The sequence below is a fragment of the Mobula hypostoma genome, chromosome 10 (genome assembly GCF_963921235.1).
Source record: "Mobula hypostoma chromosome 10, sMobHyp1.1, whole genome shotgun sequence".
NCBI lineage: Eukaryota > Metazoa > Chordata > Chondrichthyes > Myliobatiformes > Myliobatidae > Mobula > Mobula hypostoma.
In genome coordinates, this window is record NC_086106.1 from 85,385,409 (window position 1) to 85,410,176 (window position 24,768).

Below are 24,768 nucleotides of genomic sequence, written 5' to 3' on the forward strand. Positions count from 1 at the left end.
ACCTGGAGAAAACCTACACATTCCATGGGGACGAACTACAGAGACTCCTTACAGAACGGCAATGAAAATCAACTCCAAACTTCCCAAGCTGTAATAGCGTTGTGCTAACCGTCACATTACTGTGGTGTCCAGTGCAATGGTTAGGAATTGAACTCGGGTCAACTGTTTGGGAAGTGACAATGCTCACCTCTACACTACCATTGCTCCACGTTACGTAGCCATTTGTCACTTAGATCTACTCACCACCTTCCCTAACTTTGCAATAGAGAATTTTTTTACTGCCTGTTGATCCATTAAAGTACTGAGTGAGCATTTTTATCCAATGCTTAAGGTATTTTCAGAATGTTACTTTCATTAAATTGACTAGTTCTAGTACCTTAGTACATATAATAATAATCATCACATTTTAGCTATACTTGCCTAAAATTATCAGTGTGACCAACTTGAAATCATAGCCTTAGCTCCTGACTGAACTTGTAGTCTGATAAGTTGGTAAGTTTATTTTCTACGTAACAATGCCAGAAAACTTAAATTTAAAGATTCAAGATCGTTTAATGTCATTTCCAGTAAACAAGTGTAAAGGAGAATGAAATAATTGATACTCCAGATCCAATGCAACACACAAAACACAAGATAAAGAACACAATAACAAAAGACAATAAATATAAATATATGATAGCTTATATACATACATTGGTTGCAAGTCTATAAAGTGTCGCTAGGCTGTCCATAAGATGACTCTGATAGGAAATGATAAAGTTCTGGTGATGGGAGGTGTGGGTGGGTTAGTGGGTAGAGGTGTAGATCAGCCTTACTGCTTGGGAAAAGTCACTGTTTTTGAGTCTAATAGTCCTGGTGAGGAGTGCTGTGTAGCCTCCTCCCTCCATGAGTAGGAAGGGTGGAATTCTTCATGAGGTTACTGGCCTTTTCCCGACACCTTTCTGTATACATGTCCTTGAAGGTGGGTAGGCTGGTGTTGGTGATGCATATTGGGCAGTTTTGACTACATGCTACATAGCCTTCCTGTCTGCCGCAATGCAGTTTCCGTACCATGCAATGATACGGCATTGATGTAGCAGACAGGAGTATAGATGTGCATAGTCCAGCTCCCTTCAGCCTCCTCCGCAAGTAGAGGTGTTGGTGAGCTGTCCTGATTATGTAGAACATGTTCTCGGACCTTGAGGTTGTGCGAAATGTGCACTTCAAGGAGGTTGAAACTGCTTGCAGTTTCCATTGCCGTGCTGCTGATGTAAAGAGGGGAGTGAGTGGTGCAAGTTCTCCTAACGTTGATATCCATCTCCTTTGTCGTTAGTGTAATCCCCTGGTTCATATTTTTACAGTTACACTGTCTGTACCTCATTTAGCAGTTTTGTAAGAGCAGTCTGCTCTGCTGTCAGCCTGTTTGGGTTATTGTTGAAGATAAGGGATGATGAGGAATGTGTGCCATCCAATTAGGACTGGAAGTTTTCTTGGTGAAAGGCACCAAGGTTTGTCTTGGGGGTTCTCTTTGGTTTGCCGGGAGATGAAGGGAGAAGATGTTAGGGAGAACCGGTTGTAGGATATGACCTGGTGGGAGACCCGTTTGTTCGGGATGGATTGCGAGTGACGTTCGGAAGGTGGCTTGTGCTTTCACGCTGACCGAGGGCCCAGTGCGCGAGTGACAGAGAAGTTCAAGACCAGTTCCAACTTGTGCACATTTGACTGCTTAATTAAAATGGGCCCTTTTCTTTTTGTTTTCCTTTACTAACCCTTTAGTTAACATTCATAAATACAATTCCTTTAATCGTATGTGGTATACCCTCTGTTCTTTCGTGGCACGAATTTGTAACTGGGTAGCAATTTACACGGCATCCACACAAACCAGGATTTGGGGCGGGAGAGCCACAAATTCCCACAGCTCCCAATGGCGCTGTGATTTCAGTCTCTGAAGCCGATGTGAGACCATCCTTCAGGAAGGTGTACCCATGGAAAGCATCTGGCTCAGATGGGTGGGTACTTGGCAGACTACTAAAGACCAGTGCTGATCAACTGGCTGGAGTATTGCTTTGGCAGTCTGAGGTACCCACCTGCTTCAAGCAGGTTTCAATCATACCAGTGCCCAAGAAGTAGGTGGTGACCTGCCTCAGTGACAATCATCCAGTAACACTTACATCCACAGCGATGAAACACATCAACTCCTGCCTGAGAAGTGATTTGGATCTACTCCAATCTGCCTACTGTCACAACAGGTCCACAACTGATGCCATTTCATTGGCTTTTCACTCAACCCAGAAACAGATGGACAGCGAAGATGCATGCATCAGGATGCTTTTTATCGACAACAGCTCAGGATTCAATACAATTACCCCCTCAAAACTAATCAATAAGCTTCAAGACCTTAGCCTCAATACTTCGGTGTGCAATTAGATCTTCGATTTCCTCAGTTGCAGACCCCAGTCAGTTTTGATTTCAGTTCAACTGTTATTCAACCATACTTGAATACCCATGAATACAGTCAAATGAGACAATGTTACTCCAGGGCCAAGGTGCAAAACACAGCACCGACAGTCACACACAGCACAAAGCACATATAAGGTAGCAAGCAAATATATCAGTAACATACACAGTCACACAAAAAAATTACAGTCCAAGACCGAGTCCAGGAATGCTGCAGAAGTATGCAGCCAACCACAGTAACGTCTTCAGGGTCAAGCAAAGAAGCCATTGTGATTGAATGCACCATCTTACTGGAAACAATATCTCCTCCACAATCTCCATCAGCACAGGTGCACTACAAAGTTGTGTACTTAGCCCTCTGATCTATCCACTTTATCTAAGGCCAAGCACAGCTTCAATGTCATATTTAAGTGTGCTGACAACCACTGTTGTTAGCCAAATCAAAGATAGTGATGAATCAGCATGTAGGAGGGATATTGAAAATCTGGCTGAGTGTTACATCAGCAATAACCTCTCACTCAATGTCAACAAGACCAAGGAGCTGATTATTGACTTCAGGAGGAGGAAACCAGAGGTCCATGAGCCAGTCCTCATTGGAGGAAATCAGAGGTGGAGTGAGTCAACAACTTTAAGTTCCTCTGAGTTATCATTTCAGAGGATCTGTTCTGGGCCCAGCATGCAAGTGCCATTACGAAGAAAGCATGCTAGGGCCTCTAATTTCTTAGAAGTTTGCGAAGATTCAGAATGACCATCTAATACTTTGACATACTACTATGGATGTGTTACATAGAAACATAGAAAATAGGTGCAGGAGTAGGCCATTCAGCCCTTTGAGCCTGCACCACCATTCAGTATGATCAGGACTGATCATCCAACTCAGAACCCTGTACCAGCCTTCCCTCCATACCCCCCTGATCTCTTTAGCCACAAGGGCCATATCTAACTCCCTCTTAAATATAGCCAATGAACTGGCCTCAACTGTTTCCTGTGGCAGAGAATTCCACAGATTCACCACTCTGTGTGAAGTTCTTCCTAATCTCGGTCCTAAAAGGCTTCCCCTTCATCCTCAAACTGTGACCCCTCATTCTGGACTTCCCCAACATTGGGAACAATCTTCCTGCATCTAGCCTGTCTAATCCCTTTAGGATTTTATAAATAAGATCCCCCCTCAATCTTCTAAATTCCAGTGAGTATAAGCCTAGTCGATCCAGTCTTTCTGCCATCCCAGGAATCAATCTGGTGAACCTTCTTTGTACTCCCTCTATGGCAAGAATGTCTTTCCTCAGATTAGGGGACCAAAACTGCACACAATACTCCAGGTGTGGTCTCACCAAGGCCTTGTACAACTGCAGTAGTACCTCCCTGCTCCTGTACTCGAATCCTCTTGCTATGAATGCCAGCATACCATTCGCCTTTTTCACTGCCTGCTGTACCTGCATGCCTACTCCCCCTGGCCCCCCCCCCCCATTGAGCAGGTCTACTCAGAGCACTGTCCGCAGGAAAGCAGCATCCAAAGACCCCACCACCTAGGCCACGCATGCTTCTTGTTGCTGCCATCAGGAAGAAGATACCAGAGCCTCTGGACCCACACCACCAAGCTCAGGAACAGTTAATACCACTCAACCATCAGGTCTTGAACCAGAGATGTTAACTTTACTCACTTCACCAGTGAACCGGTCCCACAACCTATGGACTCACTTTTAAGAACTATTCATCTCATGTTCTTGATGCTTATTATTAATTATTTTTCTTTTGGATTTGCAGTTTGTTGTCTTGTCCATCCTGTTGGGTGTGGCCTTTCAATAATTCCATTGCATTTCTTGAACATACTGTGCATGCCCACAAGAAAAAAATCTCAGGGTTGTATATAGTGATATATACAGTATGTATTCTGGTGATAAATTTACTTTGAATGAAATCTAACTGGAGCTGATATTTCAATTTATTCAGTTTCTTCGGTATTTCCTTTCTTGTATCATCCCCTGATTTTTACTACTGTCAATTTTTGTTTTTAACTTGAACATTCCATATGCCTAGTTTATTTTGTGTTGGAATTCAAAAAAAATGTCAGATATATAAAGTGAAGGAAGTTTATTAGATAGGTAAAACCCTCAAATCTGACAAGAGCGGTCACTTTTATACATGGTACATTACTGCAAGATTTCCATAAATAATCAGAAGTACAGCAAGCTAATATTTTTGAATGATCGACCTTCAATGAGCATATTCGGTGTCTTTTCTACTAGACTGAAGGACAGCTTCTATCACATTGTTATTAAACTCGTGAACAGACCTTCCATATGCAAAAAATGAGCTCTTGATATCATAACTTATCTTGTAGCCCTCAAGTTTTTAACCTACCTGCATTGCACTTTCCCTGTAACTACCACACCATATACTGCATTTTAATTTTTTTTCCTACTACTTTGATGTAATTATTTAGGTATGATGGTATGATCTGCGTGGATCATAATTTCAACCTTCCTCTCCCTGTTTTTTTCCACATTAATCTTTTTCTGCCTGATAAGCACATTTCATGTCTTTCATCCCCTTGCTCTTTACCTCTCTCTTATGCAGACATCTGAGCTGCAATTCGATTCAAAAGAAATACAGAGTGATAATGTTGCCACTACAGTCGTAAGCTTTCATTAGATAAGCTTCTGGAGCAGAAAACTATTTTGATAATATTACATTTCCACTCCAGTGCCCTATAACATATGTAACTATATTTGAACTCATATGTTATATTATTTCATATAATAAAACAGTATTTGCATTTCTCCTAGCTTTGCTCCTTTCTTAGGCTCCATAATAGTTTATTTTCTGGTATGTTAAGTCCCTCCACACTAAAATGCACTTAAGCTAGCACTAAATGGTTTATAAAACAATTTGTTTGATCAATTTGTTAGTCTAAACAAAATGTTGCTTACTTTATTCATTTAACTTGAGTTCTTTATGGTACTTAGCCTATTTAAAGCAGGATTTGGATGCACAGGAACATACCTGTTTCCTCAAATGTAAATGGGTCACAGTTGGTTACCCTGCCTTATGCAATTTATAATTATTAAACATTCACTTCAAAAAGGAAATTCCATCCCCATTTATGAAACTTTCATGCCTAGACAGATTATTTTGCAATAAGAAATGATCGTTGGAATTAGTTTGTGTTTCAAGCTTACTTCTGCATTGCTATTGACTGGCGAAGAGCTGTAGTAAGCTCTTTGACAGGCAATAGTTAATTTGAAAGAAATCAAGTAGAAAGGGGACCTCATACAGGACTACCTCTGACAGCTTACACCTCATACATTGACAGAGTACAAGATGATACCAATTAAACCAGCATTGGAAAAACTAATTCCAGATGCATTAAACAGGGATTGTTTGCATTCATAATGTAGAAAACATACAGGAAGTTTCAGGGCTACACAAATAATTGCTTATCTCATAGTTCTCATAAATAAAACGGAAAGAGGGAAATTCATTAATATCAACAAGTCCATTTGGAAGATCTGAACTAAACCACTGGCTTCAGTAGTATAAGAAAATGAAAATCCAGCCCTTCAGCAGTGGCAAATTGTAGGTTATGGATCATAAGCTTTATGGAGCAAAGAGGTGCAAGGGGGAATTGCATCACTAGAAAGGTATAGGGGTAGGAAAATTTTAAATATGGAAAATAATTTCTTAAAGTTGTTATTGTCCCTTTATAAAATTATGCTAAAATAAGCCCAAATATTATGGCTCTTACCATAAAGAATACAATTTATTTCAATTCATTATACACATAGTTTGCTCTTGAATAAGAACAAAGAATTCCTTTGAGCCAAGTGTGTCATAATGCCGCACATGAAATACAAAATACAGGAAGAAAATATCAACTTGCAGCCAAGCTATTGACTCCAAAGCAATAAATAGCAGAAGTCTGGAAAAATATTGTCTTCTGGTTGAAAGAAATGTAAAGAATGGATTAGAGGAAAAACTGATCCTTTGTTTAAAGATAACTAAATATAGTCAAATGATTTCTATCAAGTGTTGATATCAATTTCTTATAGTGAGATGCACATCTCTGTGAAATTAAAGAGAGACTAAATCATACCTCTCTGTGTCTGTCTCTGTCCCTGGATTTCTCACGGACCCAATCGATTGTATTGAAATCTTCATATGTTCCCACACCAGGAAGTGGTTCATCAAAAAAATCCATCATCTTACTTGCACCATTCATTCCTGCTCCATTATAGACCGTGTACTCTATACAAAAAATAAATGTAACATACAGTACATACAAAGGAAAGAAAGAAATGTGCACACTACTTAAACTGTGGCAGATAGAATGCTCTCTGTTCAAGGCAGATACATTTTACAGTCTAGCCAGACCACTATAGTGCTCCAATGTTCTGTGCTGGCTCACGTCACTTTGCTGAGTCTCCTGGATAGATAGACCTATGCGACTTAAAGATATGCTGTGACTGTGTATAGATACGCTCATAGTTAAAATTCACAAGGCTGCAGGGGCAAGATTAGGAAAATATCACCATTGTTGGGCTATTCAAGGAAATGCAATGTGGGCAACATTCTGATGAAAGTTCAATTTAACATGTTAATTTTGCTTCTCCATGCAAATACTAAGTATTTCCAGTACTTTCTGCTTTACTTCAGATTCAGCAACAGTAGTTTTTTTTTGCTTTTCAACGTGTGTAAGCTAGGTCATTGTTGGTAGCAAGATTCTCATTGTGAATTATGGACAATTGAAATAATGTAGTGACTGCTGTGACCCAAACAGGAATGTCAGCATTTTAATCAAAGTGCCTGCAAATATAAATTATTCTTGATAGTTTACAGTTTGATTCCTTCATAATGAGTTTCTTTGAGCAGTGCTTGTTTGTTAGGGCAAAAGTGGGGTGGGGGTCAGACAAGAGCAAAAGTAACAGCATATCTATCATAAACTTTAGAATCTTTATAGCAGCTAAAATATTAAAATACCAAGTATTTGGTCTTAGCATATTCATAATGGACATTCTTCATGGAGAATCAATAGCACAAAACACGAAGAACTCAAGAACCAAGATTTTAAGCTTCCAGTCTACAGCGTTTCCCATCTAGAAAAAATATATTATGGAAGTAGAGGGCATGAAATAGTGTTGCGCAGAAGACATGAATATGGACCTTGCATGTGTTCACATGAGAGGGTGAAATTAAAGTTGTATGTAGAGGTAGAGATTAGAGGAACTGAGCAGTTATGAGGCTGGTGTGGGGTAGTAGAAGGAAGCAATATGCGGCCAATGGACATAACCAATTAACATTATCACCATAAGAAGAGAGGCAGGATTAACATAAGAAATAAAAGGAAATGATATTAGATTTTTGGGACACACCAGAGGTAGTATTGAAGATCTGCGAAGAGAAGTCTTTGCTGACAATTCTCTGACCTGAGTAAATATGTAAGAAAGACACATTTGGCTTTATTCATAGGACAGTAATGGAGGCATATTGGAGCAGGAGGATGTAGTCAAATATAATCAAATACACACACACACACACCACTAGTAACTTTGATACTATGACAGGCCTGAAACCTGATTAGAGACATTCAAACAAATTGTTCTTAGTAACATAGATAAAATATTCCGGAGGGAACAACAAGCTCAAGGTGAGAAAAATTATCTAGGATGGGGTTGTCACTTGCAAGAAAGGACAAGCCTTGGCATTTTGAGAAGCCAGCTCAGATGCTAGTTCATGAGCAGAGGGAATGAGGTAAAATAACATTTCTATCACTAGACATTAAATGTTATTACTTTGTTACCTATTATGAGATAAATTGTTTTCTTCACTTTGTGAAGACCTGAAGAATTAGAATAGCACAGAACTGTGCATACATATATTGAAAAGAGTAAGCATGGTGAAGTCAAATCATCATTTAGCAACACCAACAACTGGTTTAAGCAAAATGCTGAGGCAACTCTCATACCTTAGCAAAAGAATGAATCAGAGTAGAAGAGTGAGAAATGAGACAGGATTTTAGTATATATGATAAGACAGGAAGGAGACAATGCACTGGGAAGTGAATTTGGAAGTTAGAAGCAGTAATAACTAATTCAGAATAATGGTTTTATATCTGATATAAGGAAAACAAGAGATTTGGCTTTGGAAAGAAAGAAATTGGGCAAAAGATGAACTGTAGTGCTATTTTAAACAAAGCCTGTTTTTTTAAACCCTAAACCAAAGGCACATGTTCTGTGAGCCTTTCAGTTTATTTAGTTTCTGCCTACAAGGCATTTTCTTGTTATTGTTACTCCCAAACTGTAATTTCTTAATTGTAATTCAAGATTACAAAACTAGATCATAAATTTCTATACTCAAATACTAGTTAAAGTAATGTTAACATTGCAGAGAGTTGAGATTTCTGTTACAAAACAGAGGGGGAGACAGACTGACTGTGGCTTTACTGTTAGAAAGTCCAGTATCTAATTGCAGAAGGTGGTGTTGAGACCCAGTGAGACTCACAAAGGATATTGCCTGGACTGAAGTACTTGAGTTACAAGGAGAGATGGGATAGGCTGGGTCCGTTTCCCCTGGAGAGTAGGAGCATGGGGGGGATGACCTTAGAGGTTTACAAAATCACGAGGAGCACAAGTAATATGGGCTGTGGTCTTTTCTCCAGAGTAAGGGAATTTGAAACTCAAGGGCATAGATTTAGGGCAAGATTGGAAAAAAATCTATAAGGAACCTGAGAGAAAGTTTTTCCACATAGATAATGATACGCACGTGGAACAAGCTGCCAGGAGAATTAGCACAGGTGGATACTATTACAGTTTAAACAACATTTCAACAGGTTCACAGATAGAAAAGATTTAGATTTAACTGACCTCTCGGTTAATGGTAGGGGCTCCATGGCATCTAAAAGGTTGGAAACCCCGATTTAGAGGGATACAGGCAAAATACAGGCAAATAGGACTTGCTCAGGAAGATATCTTGGTTAGTATGGACATTTGCCATAGTTTTGTTTTATAACTACCTGACTAAAATTTTGTGGTTATAATATTAAAAAATATTCTATATAGTGAAAAAGTTTCTACAAGGCTAAAACAATAAGAAAACATGATGTAAATACATACTGGTCAGGCAAAAACAGCAGAGACAGAATAGAGTTAAAGTTCATGGACTTGGAAAAACCCAAAGGGGTGAGTGGATGAGAGAGGGGAAGGGAAGATGAAAGACACAAAGAGACACAAGAGGTAAAGGCGAGATAGGCTGAGCCAGAAGGGGGTGCATGTTCCTTTACTTCAGCTGGACAAGAAATAAAGCAAGAAAGAATGTCTATACTCCAAATTGGGGCCTCTATTTCTTGACAGGCTTTGTTGCAAAATGCCAAGAAAAACAATGTACAAGAGCCTCTATTCCTGTAGAGCATGAAGGCAGCTAAATCTAAATGTATCCAAGTATACTTGCAATGGTAACACCCTTATCACAGATACAGAAAGAATTGATATCATACTCCAACAATGAGCAGAATAGCACCCCGGAGATCCACAGAAGGGAAGCTTCAGCAAAATTCTACAAGCGTATCCAAAATATGACCAACAACACATCCAGTTTGTAAACTATCCCAAAAGCCTTTCTACAATTTGATAACCCTCGACTCCCATGATGAACATACTGAATGGCACCAATACTGGTACACTAACATGGCCCCTCTCACCATCCAGTGGAGATATGATCGACGAGCCCACCTCACTCCTCCCAGGTATTTCTACAGCTACCAGAAAAAAACCGGACCACCACAAATAGACTCATAAGTTGATATGCCAGAACAGTGCAAACACTACACAGATGGGGCTCCCAACAAACCCTAGCTTGTTCCTGTGGTACCCCAACCCAGGACATCCTCTACCTGGCCTACACATGCCCTCTCACCAAGATCAGAGATGGTTTTGCTGCGGTCCATTGATGCAGCCACAATCTGGAGGAGTGGCTAGACTAAAATTGATTAGAACTGTGAAGAGAAAACCACCTGCCATGCAAAACAACAGCTCTATAAATTTGAATAAAAAACTCTAGATTCAGACTCCAGCATCAGTCACCAAATTGTGGAGTTTACCCAATGTTGGCATAGCACCAACAGATATCAACCCACACCTAACATCAAAAATACTTACAAAATCCAGTAAATTTCTCCCAATCTGGCACCAGCAACTTCCCCAAGTCAAGTCCCTTTTAACATTATTTACAAATCTGCTTTATTTTAGGCCCCCTTCCTCTACTTTAATCTTATGGCATTTTACTACCTTTTCCCCCACCTCATCCTGAACTTTACATGAGCCTCTATTCCTTTGAAGAAAATCCGAACCCAACACTCTTTGATCACTGATGCCTGCATTTCTTCTCCCTTACCAAAGAACACCCTCAACTATAATCTCCTCCCTCTCAATTCACTGGCTCTCAGCTATTTGCCATCACCCCAACTAATAGCTTCCTGATACCCACTTGATTGGCAATTGGAGCCTTGACTTCCCAGCTGCCATATTTGACTAATGATTGCAGCCCCACCCTATCTCACCACTGATCTTCAGCAGCTGATTCATTAATTTTCAGCCTGTATGCTTTCTCTCTTCCCTGCACTTACCGAATTTCAAACGTACAGTATATCTTTCACTGGAAGGCAGCGTAAAGACCTTACCTCATGTTTGTCCTGTTTAGAAGCGTATGAAGTCTCTCACTATTTAATTTCATGGTGGCAAGTCCATACACTAAATATCCATTGATCCAGTGCTTTTTGATAAATAACCAGGCATGCACTTCTTACAGGCAATAAGCTTCAGTTCCTGTTGGAATCCCTGCAGTGCTTCATTAATTTCATGCAAGAATTTAAATCCTTGCCTTTCAGTTACTTCTATTCCATGAAGTAGAACAATGCATATTATGAGAATGGACTTTGCTACTTAAAGGAGTACACAGATAAGTTGGTTAAAAATTAAATTAGCAATAGTCACTGAAACAATCCTTTAAATACAGGAACAAGAGAAAAACCTGTAGATGCTGGAAATCCAAGCAACACACACAAAATGCTGTAGGAACTCAGCCAGCCAGGCAGCATCTATGGGGAAAAAAAAGTACAGTCAACATTTCGGGCCAAAACCCTTTGGCAGGATTGGAGGAAAAAAGCTGAGGAGTAGACTTGAAAGGTGGGGGGAGGGGAGAGAGAAACACCAGGTGATAGGTGAAACTTGGAGAGGGAGAGATGAAGCAAAGAGCTGGGAAGTTGATTGGTGAAAGAGACAGAAGGCCATGGAAGAAGGGAGAAAGGGTGGGGGGTGAGGAGCACCAGAGGGAGGCGATGGGCAGGCAGAGAAATAACATGAGAGAGGGACAAGGGGATGGAAAATGGTGGAGGGGTAGAGGGAGGGATGGAGGGACGGATGGAGGGAGGGATGGAGGGACGGATGGAGGGAGGGAGGGAGGGAGGGAGGGAGGGAGGGAGGGATGGAAGGAGGGAGGGAGGGAGGGAGGGAGGGATGGAGGGAGGGAGGGAGGGAGGGAGGGATGGAGGGAGGGAGGGAGGGAGGGAGGGATGGAGGGAGGGAGGGAGGGATGGAAGGGTGGAGGGATGGCGGGGAAATGAAGGAGACATTACTGAAAGTTTGAGAAATCGATGTTTATGCCATCAGGTTGGAGGCTACCCAAACAGAATATAAGGTGTTGTTCCTCCAACTTAAGTGTGGCCATATCCTGACAGTGGAAAAGGTCATGGATGGAGCTATCGGAATAGGAATAGGAAGTGGAATTAAAATGGGTGGCCAGTGGGAGAATAGGCTTGTTCTAGTGGATGGAGTGTAGATGCTCGAAGTAGTCTCCCAGTCTACATTGGGTCTTGCCGATATACAAGAGGCCACACCAGGAGCACCAAGCGCAGTATATAATCCCAACAGACTCACAGGTGAAGTGTTGCCACGCCTGTAAGGACTGTTTGGGGCCTTGAGTGGTAGTGAGGGAGGAGGTGTAGGAGCAGGTGAAGCACTTATTCAGCTTGCAAGGATAAGGCCAGGAGGGAGATCAGTGGGGAGGGATAAATGGACAAGAGAGTCGCGTAGGGAGTGATCCCTGCGGAAAGCAGAATGTAGTGAGGGGGTGGGGGGAGAGAAAGATGTGTTTGGTGATGGGATCCAGTTGGAGGTGGCGGAAGTTTCAGAGAATTATGTGCTGGACACGGAGGCTGGTAGGGAGGTAGATGAGGACAAGAGGAACCCTATCCCTGGTAGCGTGGCAGGAGGATGGCGTAAGAGCAGATGTGTGTGAAATAGAAGAGATACGGTTGAGGGCAGCATTGATGGTGGAGGAAGGGAAGCCCCTTTCTTTAAAAAAGGACATCTCCTTCATCCTAGAATGAAAAGCCTCATCCTGCGATCCTCTGGTGTTCCTCCCCCACTTTCTTCTTTCTTCCATGGCCTTCTGTCTCTATCACCAATCAACTTCCCAGCTCTTTGCTTCATCCCTCCCCCTCCAAGTTTCACCTATTGCCTGGCATTTCTCCCTCCCCTCCCCCTTTCAGATCTACTCCTCAGCATTTTTTTCTCCAGGCCTGCCGAAGGGTTTCGGCCTGAAATGTCGACTGTACTTTTTTCCATAGCTGCTGCCTGGCTTGTTGAGTTCCTACAGCATTTTGCGTGTGTTGCTTTAAATACAAGACTTTTTCTTCCCCGCAGTAATCCAAGTCATAGTCACCTTACTCTCCAAAATTCCCTGAAGGTGACCTAGAGGAAATACACCAATTATGCCCTAGAGAGTTACAAAATATTTCTTTACACAGTGCAAAATAGGCCCATCCAGCTATGCAGCCAGCAACCCACTAATTTAACCTGAGCCTAATCACATGACAATTTACAATTAACTAACTAACTGGTAGGTTCTTTTAGTAACTGATTAATTCCCAAGCTTTTTCTAATGCCATTGTACAGGCATTTACTTTGTGTGCACTGAGGCAGTTCTACAGTACTGCTTATCAACCTTTTTTGTGAGTAATAGCTTGCAACCTTCAGTACATCAAGTTTATAATTACGCAAACACTAACTTAGATGAATAGAGGAGATAACAGGGCAGGAGGTGGAGAAATGGTAGCAAAGCCAATTCCTCTATTTCTCCAGGATACCAAAAGCAGCAGGAGAAGGTTTGGAGATCTGCAGAAATGGCAGACTTCTCCAAGCATGAGTAATTGTTAAAAGCAGCCACATATCATCCTTAGAGCACACACAGGCCAATATTCTCTCAATGTGCAGTTAGTCCGTGATCATTTCCAACACATCATGGTTTTATGTTCTAGATTCACAAGCATTTATCAAGAGAGGTTTACTGTTCATTCTAAACTCCAATTCTGCTCCAATGAATGTGTTCATGAGCAGCAATTTAAGAAAAAATGTTTTTCTCCTTTAAGCATAGCTAATGACACCAAAATATGAGAGTTAGCACACAATTTGACACCAAAAAGAACAGCAATGTTGGAACAACACAGAAAATCAAACACATAGATACAATAGGTGTAAATTAATGTTTCAGATTGAGATCCTGATGCAATCCTTTGAGTATTTTCATTCCAGATTACACCATCTGCAGATATTTGTCTTCATGCAAGGTAGCATGATGAATACAGGATTGAAGGTGTTATATTTGACTAAGGTGAATCAAGTAGATGATCTTGCAGAAGAGTTATAATATTGTGGACATCACTGTGTTTGAGGACGAGAGAGCATTTAGAGATGGAAATAGGGAGGAGCTGAGGGCAATACAGAGGGACCTGAAAGCCAGGATCAGGGAGGCTAAAGACAGGTACAGGAGGAAGCTTGAGTGGAAACTCCAGCAGAACAACATGAGAGAGGTCTGGAGGGGGATGAGGACCATCACTGGGTTCCGGCAAACTAGCAACAGAGGAGTTGAAGGCAGTGTGGACAGGGCCAATGAACTTAACCTGTTCTTTAAGAGATTTGACATTGTGGCCCCTGCCCATCTCCCACATGAGCCATCTGTTGTCGGCCCCCAACCAATACATATTCCACTCTCCCCTCCTACCCCTCCTCACAGTCCCCCACCCTGCTCTCATGACTATATCCCTTCCCCACATGAAACCACAACGGTGGGCTTCACAGCTGAACAGGTGAGAAGACAGCTGAAACATCTCAACCCAAGCAAGGCTGCAGGACCGGATGGTGTCAGTACCAGGGTGCTCAAAGCCTGTGCCCCTCAGCTATGTGGAGTACTTCGCCATGTATTCAACCTGAGCCTGAGGCTCTGGAGGATTCCTGTACTGTGGAAGATGTCCTGCCTCGTCCCTGTGCCGAAGATGCCGCGCCCCAGAGGCCTCAATGACTACAGACCGGTGGCACTGACCTCCCACATCATGAAGACCCTGGAGAGACTTGTTCTGGAGCTGCTCCGGCCTATGGTCAGGCCACACTTAGATCCCCTCCAGTTCACCTACCAGCCCCGACTAGGAGTTGAGGATGCCATCGTCTACCTGCTGAACCGTGTCTATGCCCACCTGGATAAGCCAGCGAGTACTGTGAGGGTCATGTTTTTTGACTTCTCCAGTGCGTTCAACACCATCCGTCCTGCTCTGCTGGGGGAGAAGCTGACAGCGATGCAGGTGGATGCTTCCCTGGTATCATGGATTCTTGGTTACCTGACGGGCAGACCACAGTATGTGTGCTTGCAACACTGTGTGTCCGACAGAGTGATCAGCAGCACTGGGGCTCCACAGGGACCTGTCTTGTCTCCCTTTCTTTTCACCATTTACACCTCAGACTTCAACTATTGCTCAGAGTCTTGTCATCTTCAGAAGTTTTTGGATGACTCTGCCATAGTTGGATGCATCAGCAAGGGAGATGAGGCTGAGTACAGGGCTACGGTAGGAAACTTTGTCACATGGTGTGAGCAGAATTATCTGCAGCTTAATGTGAAAAAGACTAAGGAGCTGGTGGTAGACCTGAGGAGAGCTAAGGTACTGGTGACCCGTTTCCATCCAGGGGGTCAGTGTGGACATGGTGGCGGATTACAAATACCTGGGGATACGAACTGACAATAAACTGGACTGGTCAAAGAACACTGAGGCTGCCTACAAGAAGGGTCAGAGCCGTCTCTATTTCCTGAGGAGACTGAGGTCCTTTAACATCTGCCGGACGATGCTGAGGATGTTCTACGAGTCTGTGGTGGCCAGTGCTATCATGTTTGCTGTTGTGTGCTGGGGCAGCAGGCTGAGGGTGGCAGACACCAACAGAATCAACAAACTCATTCGTAAGGCCAGTGATGTTGTGAGGATGGAACTGGACTCTCTCACGGTGGTGTCTGAAAAGAGGATGCTGTCTAAGTTGCATGCCATCTTGGTCAATATCTCCCATTCACTACATAATGTACTGGGTGGGCACAGGAGTACATTCAGCCAGAGACTCATTCCACCGAGATGCAGCACAGAGCGTCATAGGAAGCCATTCCTGCCTGTGGCCATCAAACTTTGCAACTCCTCCCTTGGAGGGTCAGACACCCTGAGCCAACAGGCTGGTCCTGGACTTATTTCATAATTTACATAATAATATTTAACTATTTATGGTTCTATTACTATTTATTATTTATGGTGCAACTGTAACGAAAACCAATTTCCCCTGGGATCAATAAAATATGACTATGGCTATGTATTGCGTCTGAAAAAAGATCATAGTTGGGAGTTTAACATCCAACGATACACATAATATTGATAGGACAGGACAGAGGGTATTGGGTAGCTGTTAGCTTAAAAAAAATGAAATCAAATCCTCAGGAAGGGGTGACATATGATTGGAAGATGTAGAATACTTGAGGGTAGAGTAATGAAACTACGAAGGTAAAAAGACTCTGATATAAGTTATATATAGGCCTCCAGACAGAAGCCAGCATGTAGATTACAAATTACAACAGAAGATAGAAAAGACATGTAAAAAGGGCAATGTTCATTAGTCATTGGGGATATCAAAATGAAGCTGGATTGGGAAAATTAGGTTTCTTGCCAGATCCCAAGAGAAAATTTGTAGAATGCCTATGAGATAGCTTCTTAGAGCAGCTTGTGGTTGAGCCCAAAAGAGGAATGGCAATTCTAGATTGGGTGTTGTACAATGAACCAGATTTGATTATGGAGCTTAAGATAAAGAGACCCTTGGAAGACAGTGATCATAATATGATAGAATTCACCCAGCAGTTTGAGCAGGAGAAGAAAAAGTCAGGTGTATCAGCTTTACAGTGGAGTAAAAGGAATTATAGAGGCATGAGAGAGGAGCTGGCCAAAGCTGATTGGAAGGGAACACTAGCAGGGATGACATCAGAACAGCAATGGATGGAGTTTCTGGGGGCAATTCGGAAGGCTCAGGATAGATACATCCCGAAGATGAAGAAGTATTCTAAAGAGAGGACAAGGCAACTGTGGGTGACAAGGGAAGTCAAAGACAGCATAAAAGCAAGAGAGGCCATATAATATAATAAAAAATAGTGGAAAGTTAGATTAGAAAACTTTTAAAAATGAACAGAAGGCAATTAAAAAAGACAAAAGATGAAGTATGAAGGTAAGTTAGCCAATAATATAAAAAAGGATAACAAAAGTTTTTACGGACATATAAGGAGTAAAATAAAGGTGACAGTGGATATCATACTGCTGGAAAATGATGCTGGAGAGCTAGCAATAGGGAACAAGAAATGATGAATGAACTTAATAAGTATTATATGTCAGTCTTCACTGTTAAAGACTCGTGCAATATGCCAGAAATTCAAGTTTGTCATGGGTAGAAGTGAGTGTAGTTGTTATTATGAGAAGGTGCTTGGGTGCTGAAGGTCTAAAGGTTGATAAATCCCCTGGACCAGGTGGACTACACCGCAGTGTCCTAAAACAGTAGCTTGGGGAGGCATTTGTAATGACCTTTCAAGAATCACTAGGTTTTAGAAAGGTTCCAGAGGACTAGAAAGTTGCAAATGTCCCTCCACTCTTTAAGAGGTAAAAGAAACAAAATTATAGGCCAGTTGGCCTGACTTCAGTGGTTGGGAAGATGTTGGAGTCCATTGTTAAAAGATGAGGTTTTGGGGTATTTGGAGGCATATAATAGGCCAAAGTCAGCATGGTTTCCTTAAGGGGAAATCTTGTCTGAAAAATTTGTTGGAATTCTTTGAGGAAATAACAAGCAGGATAGACAAAAGAGAATCAGTGAATGTTGTTTACTTGGATTTTCATAAGAGCTTTGACAAGGTGCCATATATGAGGTTACTTAACAAGGTAAGACCCCATGGTATTACAGGAAAGATACTAGCATGGATAGAAGGTTGGATTGCTGGCATGTGGCAAAGTTTGGGAATAAAAGGGGCCATTTCTAGTTGGCTGCCGGTGACTAGAGGTGTTCTGCAAGGGTCTGTGTGGAGACTACCTTTTTTTACGCTATATTCGATGATTCAGTTGACAAAATTGACACAAAGATATGTAAGGTAGTGTTGAGGAATCAAGGAGTCTGCAGAAGGGCTTAGATAGATTAGGAAAATGGGCAAAGTGGCAGATGGAATACAGTGTTGAGAAGTGCCATGGTCATGCAGTTTGGTAGAAGGAATAAAGGCATAGACTATTTTCTGAACAGGGAGAAAATTCAGAAATCAGACTCCCCAGCAAAGGGACCAAGGAGTCCTTGTGCAAGATTCTCCACAGGTTAACTTGCAGGTTGAGTTGGTGGTAAAGGTGGCAAATGCAATGTTAGCATTCATCAAGAGGACTAGAATATAAGAGCAAGGAGATAATTCTGAGGTTTTATAAGGCATTGGTCAAACTGCACTTGGAGAATTGTGAGCAGATCTGGGCCCCTCATCTAAGATGTGCTGGCATTGGAGGTAATCCAGAGGAGGTTTATGATAATGATACCAGCAATGAAAGAGTTAACATATGAGGAACACTCTTAGCTTGTACTCACTGGAGTTTAGAAGAATGAAGGGAGATCTTATTGAAACCTATCAAATATTCTAAGGCCTAGATAGAGTGGATGTGGAGAGGATGTTTCCTTTAGGATAAGCCTAGGACTAGTGGTCACGGCCTCATAATAGAGGTCCATTTTGATATCTGCATTAACGAGCAGGTATACAAGTATACCTAATAAAGTGGCCACTGATTATATATCAGCGATAATAAACAAAATTTTGATTCTCTGTGTATGTAGACTGGGCAAGAAACTGCAAAAGAGCAGAATGTAATTTTCCAATCCTCTATAGCTACTACAGTGGTGCTAATGGAAAGGACAAATACTATAAATTTATTCAAAATGAAATGAAAAGGCAAAAGCTAGTATAAGTCAGTTAGTTTAACCTCAGTGATAGAGAAACTTTAAGAAATAATAATAATAGCCACCTTGTAGAAGTCTGAATTAATTAATAAAGAAAGATAGTGTAGCTTTCTTAAAGGGAGATCACCTAATAAGGTCCACATGAAAAGCCATTTTGCAAAACCAAAGCCAATGAGGTTAATAATAGCAATAATTGATTGTCAGACTCAGATTGTCTTTACAGGTCAGTGATTACAATCCAGAATGTGTTTTCTTAAAGTGTGGATGATACATTTTCAACTGTGGCTCTCAAGAGCAAAATAAATTTGCACGAGTGGAAAAAGGCAATGAAATGGATCTAACAAAAGTACAACAAAGTATATATAAATGTTCCGGAACTGATGTTCTCTTTTCGGAAACTAACTACTAAACAAATCTTCACTCATGATATGCTAAATAAAACAGAACCAGACTGGACTATAGGCACTGACAAATCAAATAAATTAGCTTCTAGTATTGCCAAATGATTTCATAACCGTTTAAACTCTTGCAATTATGAATACAATCATCTTGCGTACACATTTACTGAAACATCAGCAGTTCTGTTGTTTAATACCTTTCTGTGGTTCCCTATCCAGTGGAGGAACATCATCTGCCAAAGAAAAGTCCAGAGGTGCTCCTGCGATCTCCACCATATCTTCATCACTTGTGTTGCTCTGGTAGCTATTAAAACTTCCTCTTCGGTAAGATTGATCACTGGCCATGTCTGTTTGTCAAAACCTACAAGATAAAGAAAAAGTTCTTGAAAGCAATTAGGGACACTGGAGCAAAAAAAAAATTAAAACTGCTTTGCGAATACTTCTGCTAATTGTCTTAACTTTAATGCCATTTAACACTGCCCATGGTCATTTTTGAGGAAGACAAAATTAATCAACAATGTATTTGCAAAGCAATTTAAACCTAGAAGATCAAATCTGCAGTAGCATTTTTTTCTCAGGGCTAGGCATCTGAAAAAATTGATGCTTTTCCAGAGCAATATAGGATTAGAACCATTTCCTTATTGGACTGTGCTCTTTTCACTGATATGACTGGACTCTTCAAATTTTGAGTCACCCTCACACAACTGATGTATTTTTCTTGCCAGAGATGCATCAAATGTATCATTTCTCATGCAATGTTCTTCCTGTAAGTGCCAGATACTGGGATTGTCAAGACAAATAGATTTTAATAAAATAACTCCAGAATGCAACACAAATTACTTGAAACACCTGCCAACCCACCCTCCTTTGGGCTTTCCCAGTGTTTTAACTCAGCTTGCACACCCACACACCAATTCTGAAACTCTGCCCATCCAGGCTACCCAGCAAATCTACTGCATGCCTTCTAGGATGCATAACAAATTCTAAAGTCCAAGTTCTTTCTTCAAAATTGAAAACTGAATTGATAGCAAACTATGGAATAAAAATGATCAGGTTGAAGGAATTTACCAAACGTTGCTGCTGAAATAATTTAAATTATACAATGTTATTAACTAGTAAATATTTCAGTAATTTATAAGAATAAAGAGATACCCTGTAAGTAAAAGTTCAAAGTATATTTTATTATCAAAGTACAGAAAGGTCACCATATACCATATCATCATGAATGAGATTCATTTTCTTGCGGGCATACTCAATAAATCTATAGAAAAATAACCATAACAGAATCAATGAAAGACCGCACAACTAGGGCATTCAGAGGGCAGAAGATAACAAACTGTGCAAATAGCAAAAGAAATAATAAAAATAAATAAATAAGCAGTAAATATCCAGGGCAGGAGATGAAGAGTTCTTTAAAGTGAGTCCATTGGTTGTGGGAAAATTTAAATGATGGGCTAACTGAGTTGAGTGAAGTTATCCCCTTTGTTTCACAAGCCTGATGATTGAGGGGTAGTAATTGTTCTTGAAAAAGGTGGTAAGAGTCCTGAGGCTCCTGTACCTTCTTCCTGATGGCAGCAGGGAGAAGACAGCATGACCTGGGTGGTGGGGGTCCCCAATGATGGATGCTGTTTTCTTGCGACAGCATTTCATGCAGAAGTGCTCAATGGTGGGAAGGGTTTTACCCATAATTTACTGGGCTGAATCCGCTACTTTTTTAGGATTTCCAGTTCAAGGGCATTGATGTTTCCATACCAGCCTGTGATGTAGCCAGACAATATACTCTCCAGTACACATCTATAGAAGTTTGTCAAAGTTTTAGATATCATTCCAAATCTTCACAAACTCCTAAGGAAGTAAAGGCGCTGCTGTGTTTCCTTCATAATTGCACTTACATGCCGGGCCCAGGACAGGCCCTCCGAAATAACAACACCTAGGAATTTATAGTTGCTAACCCTCGTCATCTCTGATCCTCTGATGAGGGCTGGCTTGTGATGGAAACATATTAGCCAATTCCACAGCTTACATTAAGTTTTTGTATTTGCACACTATTTTCCAATTAAAATTACTGCAAAAAGAGCTAGTAACAATGGCAGAATCAGTAAAATGGAGTGTTTTATATTAAATCATTTTCCAAGGTGCTGCCAGATTTCATGAATATCTCTAGCACTTCGTTATTCAGATTTACAATGACGGCAGTACTTTTCTTTTGGGGAAAAAAATAAATTGTGATGATTTTTTCCTCTAGGTGGTGAAGCAATGTTGACATTTTTTAAAGATTTTATAGTCTTGCTTTTCCTTTCACTATTCTTTTTGTCTCTCCTGTATTCAGATCCTTCTTTCCCTGTACTGTTTTGTCTGCAACTAATTTGGCAATCAATGATGCTACCTATACCACCATACTTTACAATAGAAATGATGTTACTTAGTTGATGCGCAGTGTTGGAGTTATGCCACACGTGTCGCAAAAAAAAACATATCCTTGCCCATAAAGCAACACTTAGAAGATACTGTAAAGATGTGGAAGAAGCTGAGACTAATGTGGAACTTTTGGCCTTAACACTAAATCTAATACGGCACATCAGCCAAGGTAACACTATCCTTACTGTAAAGTATGGTGGAGGTAGCATCATGCTATGGAGACACTTTTCAGCAGCAGGGACTGGAAATCTGGTCAAGATGGATGCAAAAGTGAATGCTGCTAAATACAGAGAGATCCTGGATAAAAATCTGTTAACCTTTGCCAGAAAGCTTAACTGGGGAGGAAGTTCATCTTTCAGCAAGGCACTGCCAGAACAACCACGGAGTGGCTTCAAATGAAGAAAATTGATGTTCTTGAGTGGCCCAGAGTTCTGACCTTAACCCAATCAAACATCTCTGGCAAGACTACAACCCACTGCCGCACCCCAACTACCCTGGCACAGCTTGAGCAACTTTGCAAGGAGATAGAGCAAGATTTCTCCATTTCACATTGTGCAAAGCTAAAACAGACTTATCCAAAAAGACTATAATAGCTGCCAGAGGCGGTTCGACTAAGTACTGAGCAAAAGGGGGCGATTACTTTTGAATTGCTGACATCTCAATTTTTGAACTTCTAGTTTGTCATGCTTTACAATTTCCCCTGTTTATTGGGCTCTACTGTAAAAAAAGGAGTATGTGATTCACAAATAAAAATTCTCAGTTAAGTTGATCAAAGTCTCTGGTTGTAATACTCATTTACAGTGCCTATAAAAAGAATACACACCCCTTGGAAGTTTTCATGTATTATTGTTTTACAACATTGAATCAAAGTGGATTTAATTTGGCTTTTTTCACACTGATCAACAGAAAAGACTCTTTCATGTCAAAGTGAAAACAAATTTCTACAAATTGGTCTAAATTTATTACAATTATTTAACACAAAATAATTGATTGCAGAATTACTCACCCCCTTCAAGTCAGTATTTAGTAGCTGCACCTTTGGCAGCAATTATAGCCTTGAGTCTGTGTGGATAGGTCTCTATCAGCTTTACACATTTGGACACAGCAATTTTTCCCCATTCTTCATTACAAAACTGTTCATACTCTGTCAGATTGCATGGGGATTGAGAATGAACAGCCCTTTTCAAGTCCAGCCACAAGTTCTCAATTGGATTGAGGTCTGGACTCTGACTTGGTCACTCTAGGACATTAACTTTGTTGTTTTTAAGCCATTCCTGTGTAGCTTTGGCTTTATGCTTAGGGTCATTGTCTTGCTGGGAAACAAATCTTCTCCCAAGTTGCAGTTCTCTTGCAGACTGCATCATGTTTTCCTCCAGAATTTCCCTGCATTTTACTGCATTCATTTTACCCTCTACCTTCACAAGCCTTCCAGGGCCTGATGCTTCACTACATCATGATGCAGCCACCACCATGTATCATGGTAGAGATGATGTGTTTTTGATGATGCGCTGTGTTTGGCTTATGGCAAACATAGCATTTAATCTGATGGGCAAAAAGCTCTTGGTTTCATCAGACCATAGAATCTTCTTCCACCTGACTTCAGAATCTCCCACGTGCCTTCTGGCAAACCCGAGCTGAAATTTCACATGAGTTTTTTCCTCCAAAAAGTGGCTTTCTCTTTGCCACTCTGCCATAAAGCTGTGACTGGTGAAGCACCCGGACAACAGTTGTCAAATGCGCAGTCTCTCCCATCTCAGCAACTGAAGCTTGTAACACCTCCAGAGTTGTCATAGGTCTCTTGGCAGCCTCCCTCTCTCATCCTCTTCCTGCACAGTCACTCAGTTTTTGAGGACGGCTCTAGGCAGATTTACAGCTGTGCCATATTTTTTCCATTTCTTAATGATTGATTAATCCAAGGGATAGTCAGTGACTTGGAAATTTTCTTGCATCCATTTCCTGACTTGTGTTTTTCAATACTATTTTTGTAGAGGTGCTTGGAGTGTTCCTTTGTCTTCATGGTGTAGTTTCTGCCAGGTTACTGACTCACCAGGACATGGAAGGAGGAGTACCAGAGGGAGGCGATGGACGGGCAAAGAGATAACATGAGAGAGGAACAAGGCGATGGAAAATGGTGACGGGGCGGGTGGTGAAGGCATTACTGGAAATTTGAGAAATTGATGTTCATGTCTTCAAGTTGGAGGCTACCCAAATGGAATATAAGGTGCTGTTTCTCCACCCTAAGTGTGGCCTTATCCCGACAGTGGATGTGGCCATGGATGGACATGTCGGAATGGGAATGGGAAGTGGAATTAAAATGGGTGGCCACTGGGAGATCCCGCCTCTTCTGGCAGATGGAATGTAGATGCTCGGCGAAGCGATCTCCCAATCTACATCGGGTCTCACCGATATACAAGAGGCCATACTGGGAGCACCAAATACAGTATATGACCCCAACAGACTCATAGGTGAAGTGTCGCCTCATCTGGAAGGACTGTTTGGGGTCCTAAATGGTAGTGACGGAGAAGGTGTAGGGATAGGTGAAGCACCTACTCCGCTTGCAAGGATAACTGCCAGGAGGGAGATCAGTGGGGAGGGACGGATGGATAAGGGAGTTGTGTAGAGAATGATCCCTGTGGAAAGCAGAAAGTGGGGGGGGGTGAGGGGAGGGAAAAATATGTTTGATGGTGGGATCCAGTTGGAGGTGGCGGAAGTTTTGGAAAATTATGTGCTGGACGCGGAGGCTGGTAGGGTGGTAGGTGAGGACAAGAGGAACCCTATCCCTGGTATCCTGGTGGGAGAACAGGTAAGAGCAGACATGCGTGAAATGGAAGAGATGTGGTTTTTGGGCAGCATTGATGATTGAGGAAGGGAAGACTCTTTCTTTGAAAAAGGAGGACATCTCCTTCGTTCTAGAATGAAAAGCCTCATTCTGAGATCCTCTGGTGCTCCTTCCCTCCTCTTCTTTCTTCCATGGCCTTCTGTCTCTTTCACCAATCAATTTCTCAGCTCTTTGCTCATCCCTCCCCCTCCAAATCTCACCTATGATCTAGTGTTTATCTCTCCCCTCCCCCCCACCTTTCAAATCTACTCCTCAGCATTTTTTCTCCAGTCCTGCCGAAATGTTTCGGCCCAAAACGTCGACTGTACTTTTTTTCCATAGACCCTGCGTGGCCTGCTGAGTTCCTCCAGCATTTTGTGTGTGT

General features: G+C 41.5%; 1 protein-coding gene across 6 annotated transcripts in view; it reads right to left on the reverse strand.

The window, feature by feature from the left end:
• The window catches only part of clcn5b (chloride channel, voltage-sensitive 5b), a 97,044-nt gene that overhangs the window by 25,982 nt on the left and 46,294 nt on the right, over positions 1–24,768 (reverse strand). For 5 of the 6 annotated variants that reach the window (XM_063060762.1, XM_063060766.1, XM_063060765.1 and 2 more), the window contains 2 exons: positions 19,345–19,508; positions 6,530–6,681 (listed from right to left, as the gene is read on the reverse strand). In XM_063060762.1, coding sequence (XP_062916832.1) covers positions 6,530–6,681; positions 19,345–19,492 — 300 coding nt within the window. In that variant the 5' untranslated portion in view covers positions 19,493–19,508. Of the gene's footprint in view, positions 1–6,529; positions 6,682–11,107; positions 11,344–19,344; positions 19,509–24,768 lie in introns of those variants that run through there. The other variant, XM_063060768.1, reaches the window with a different exon arrangement.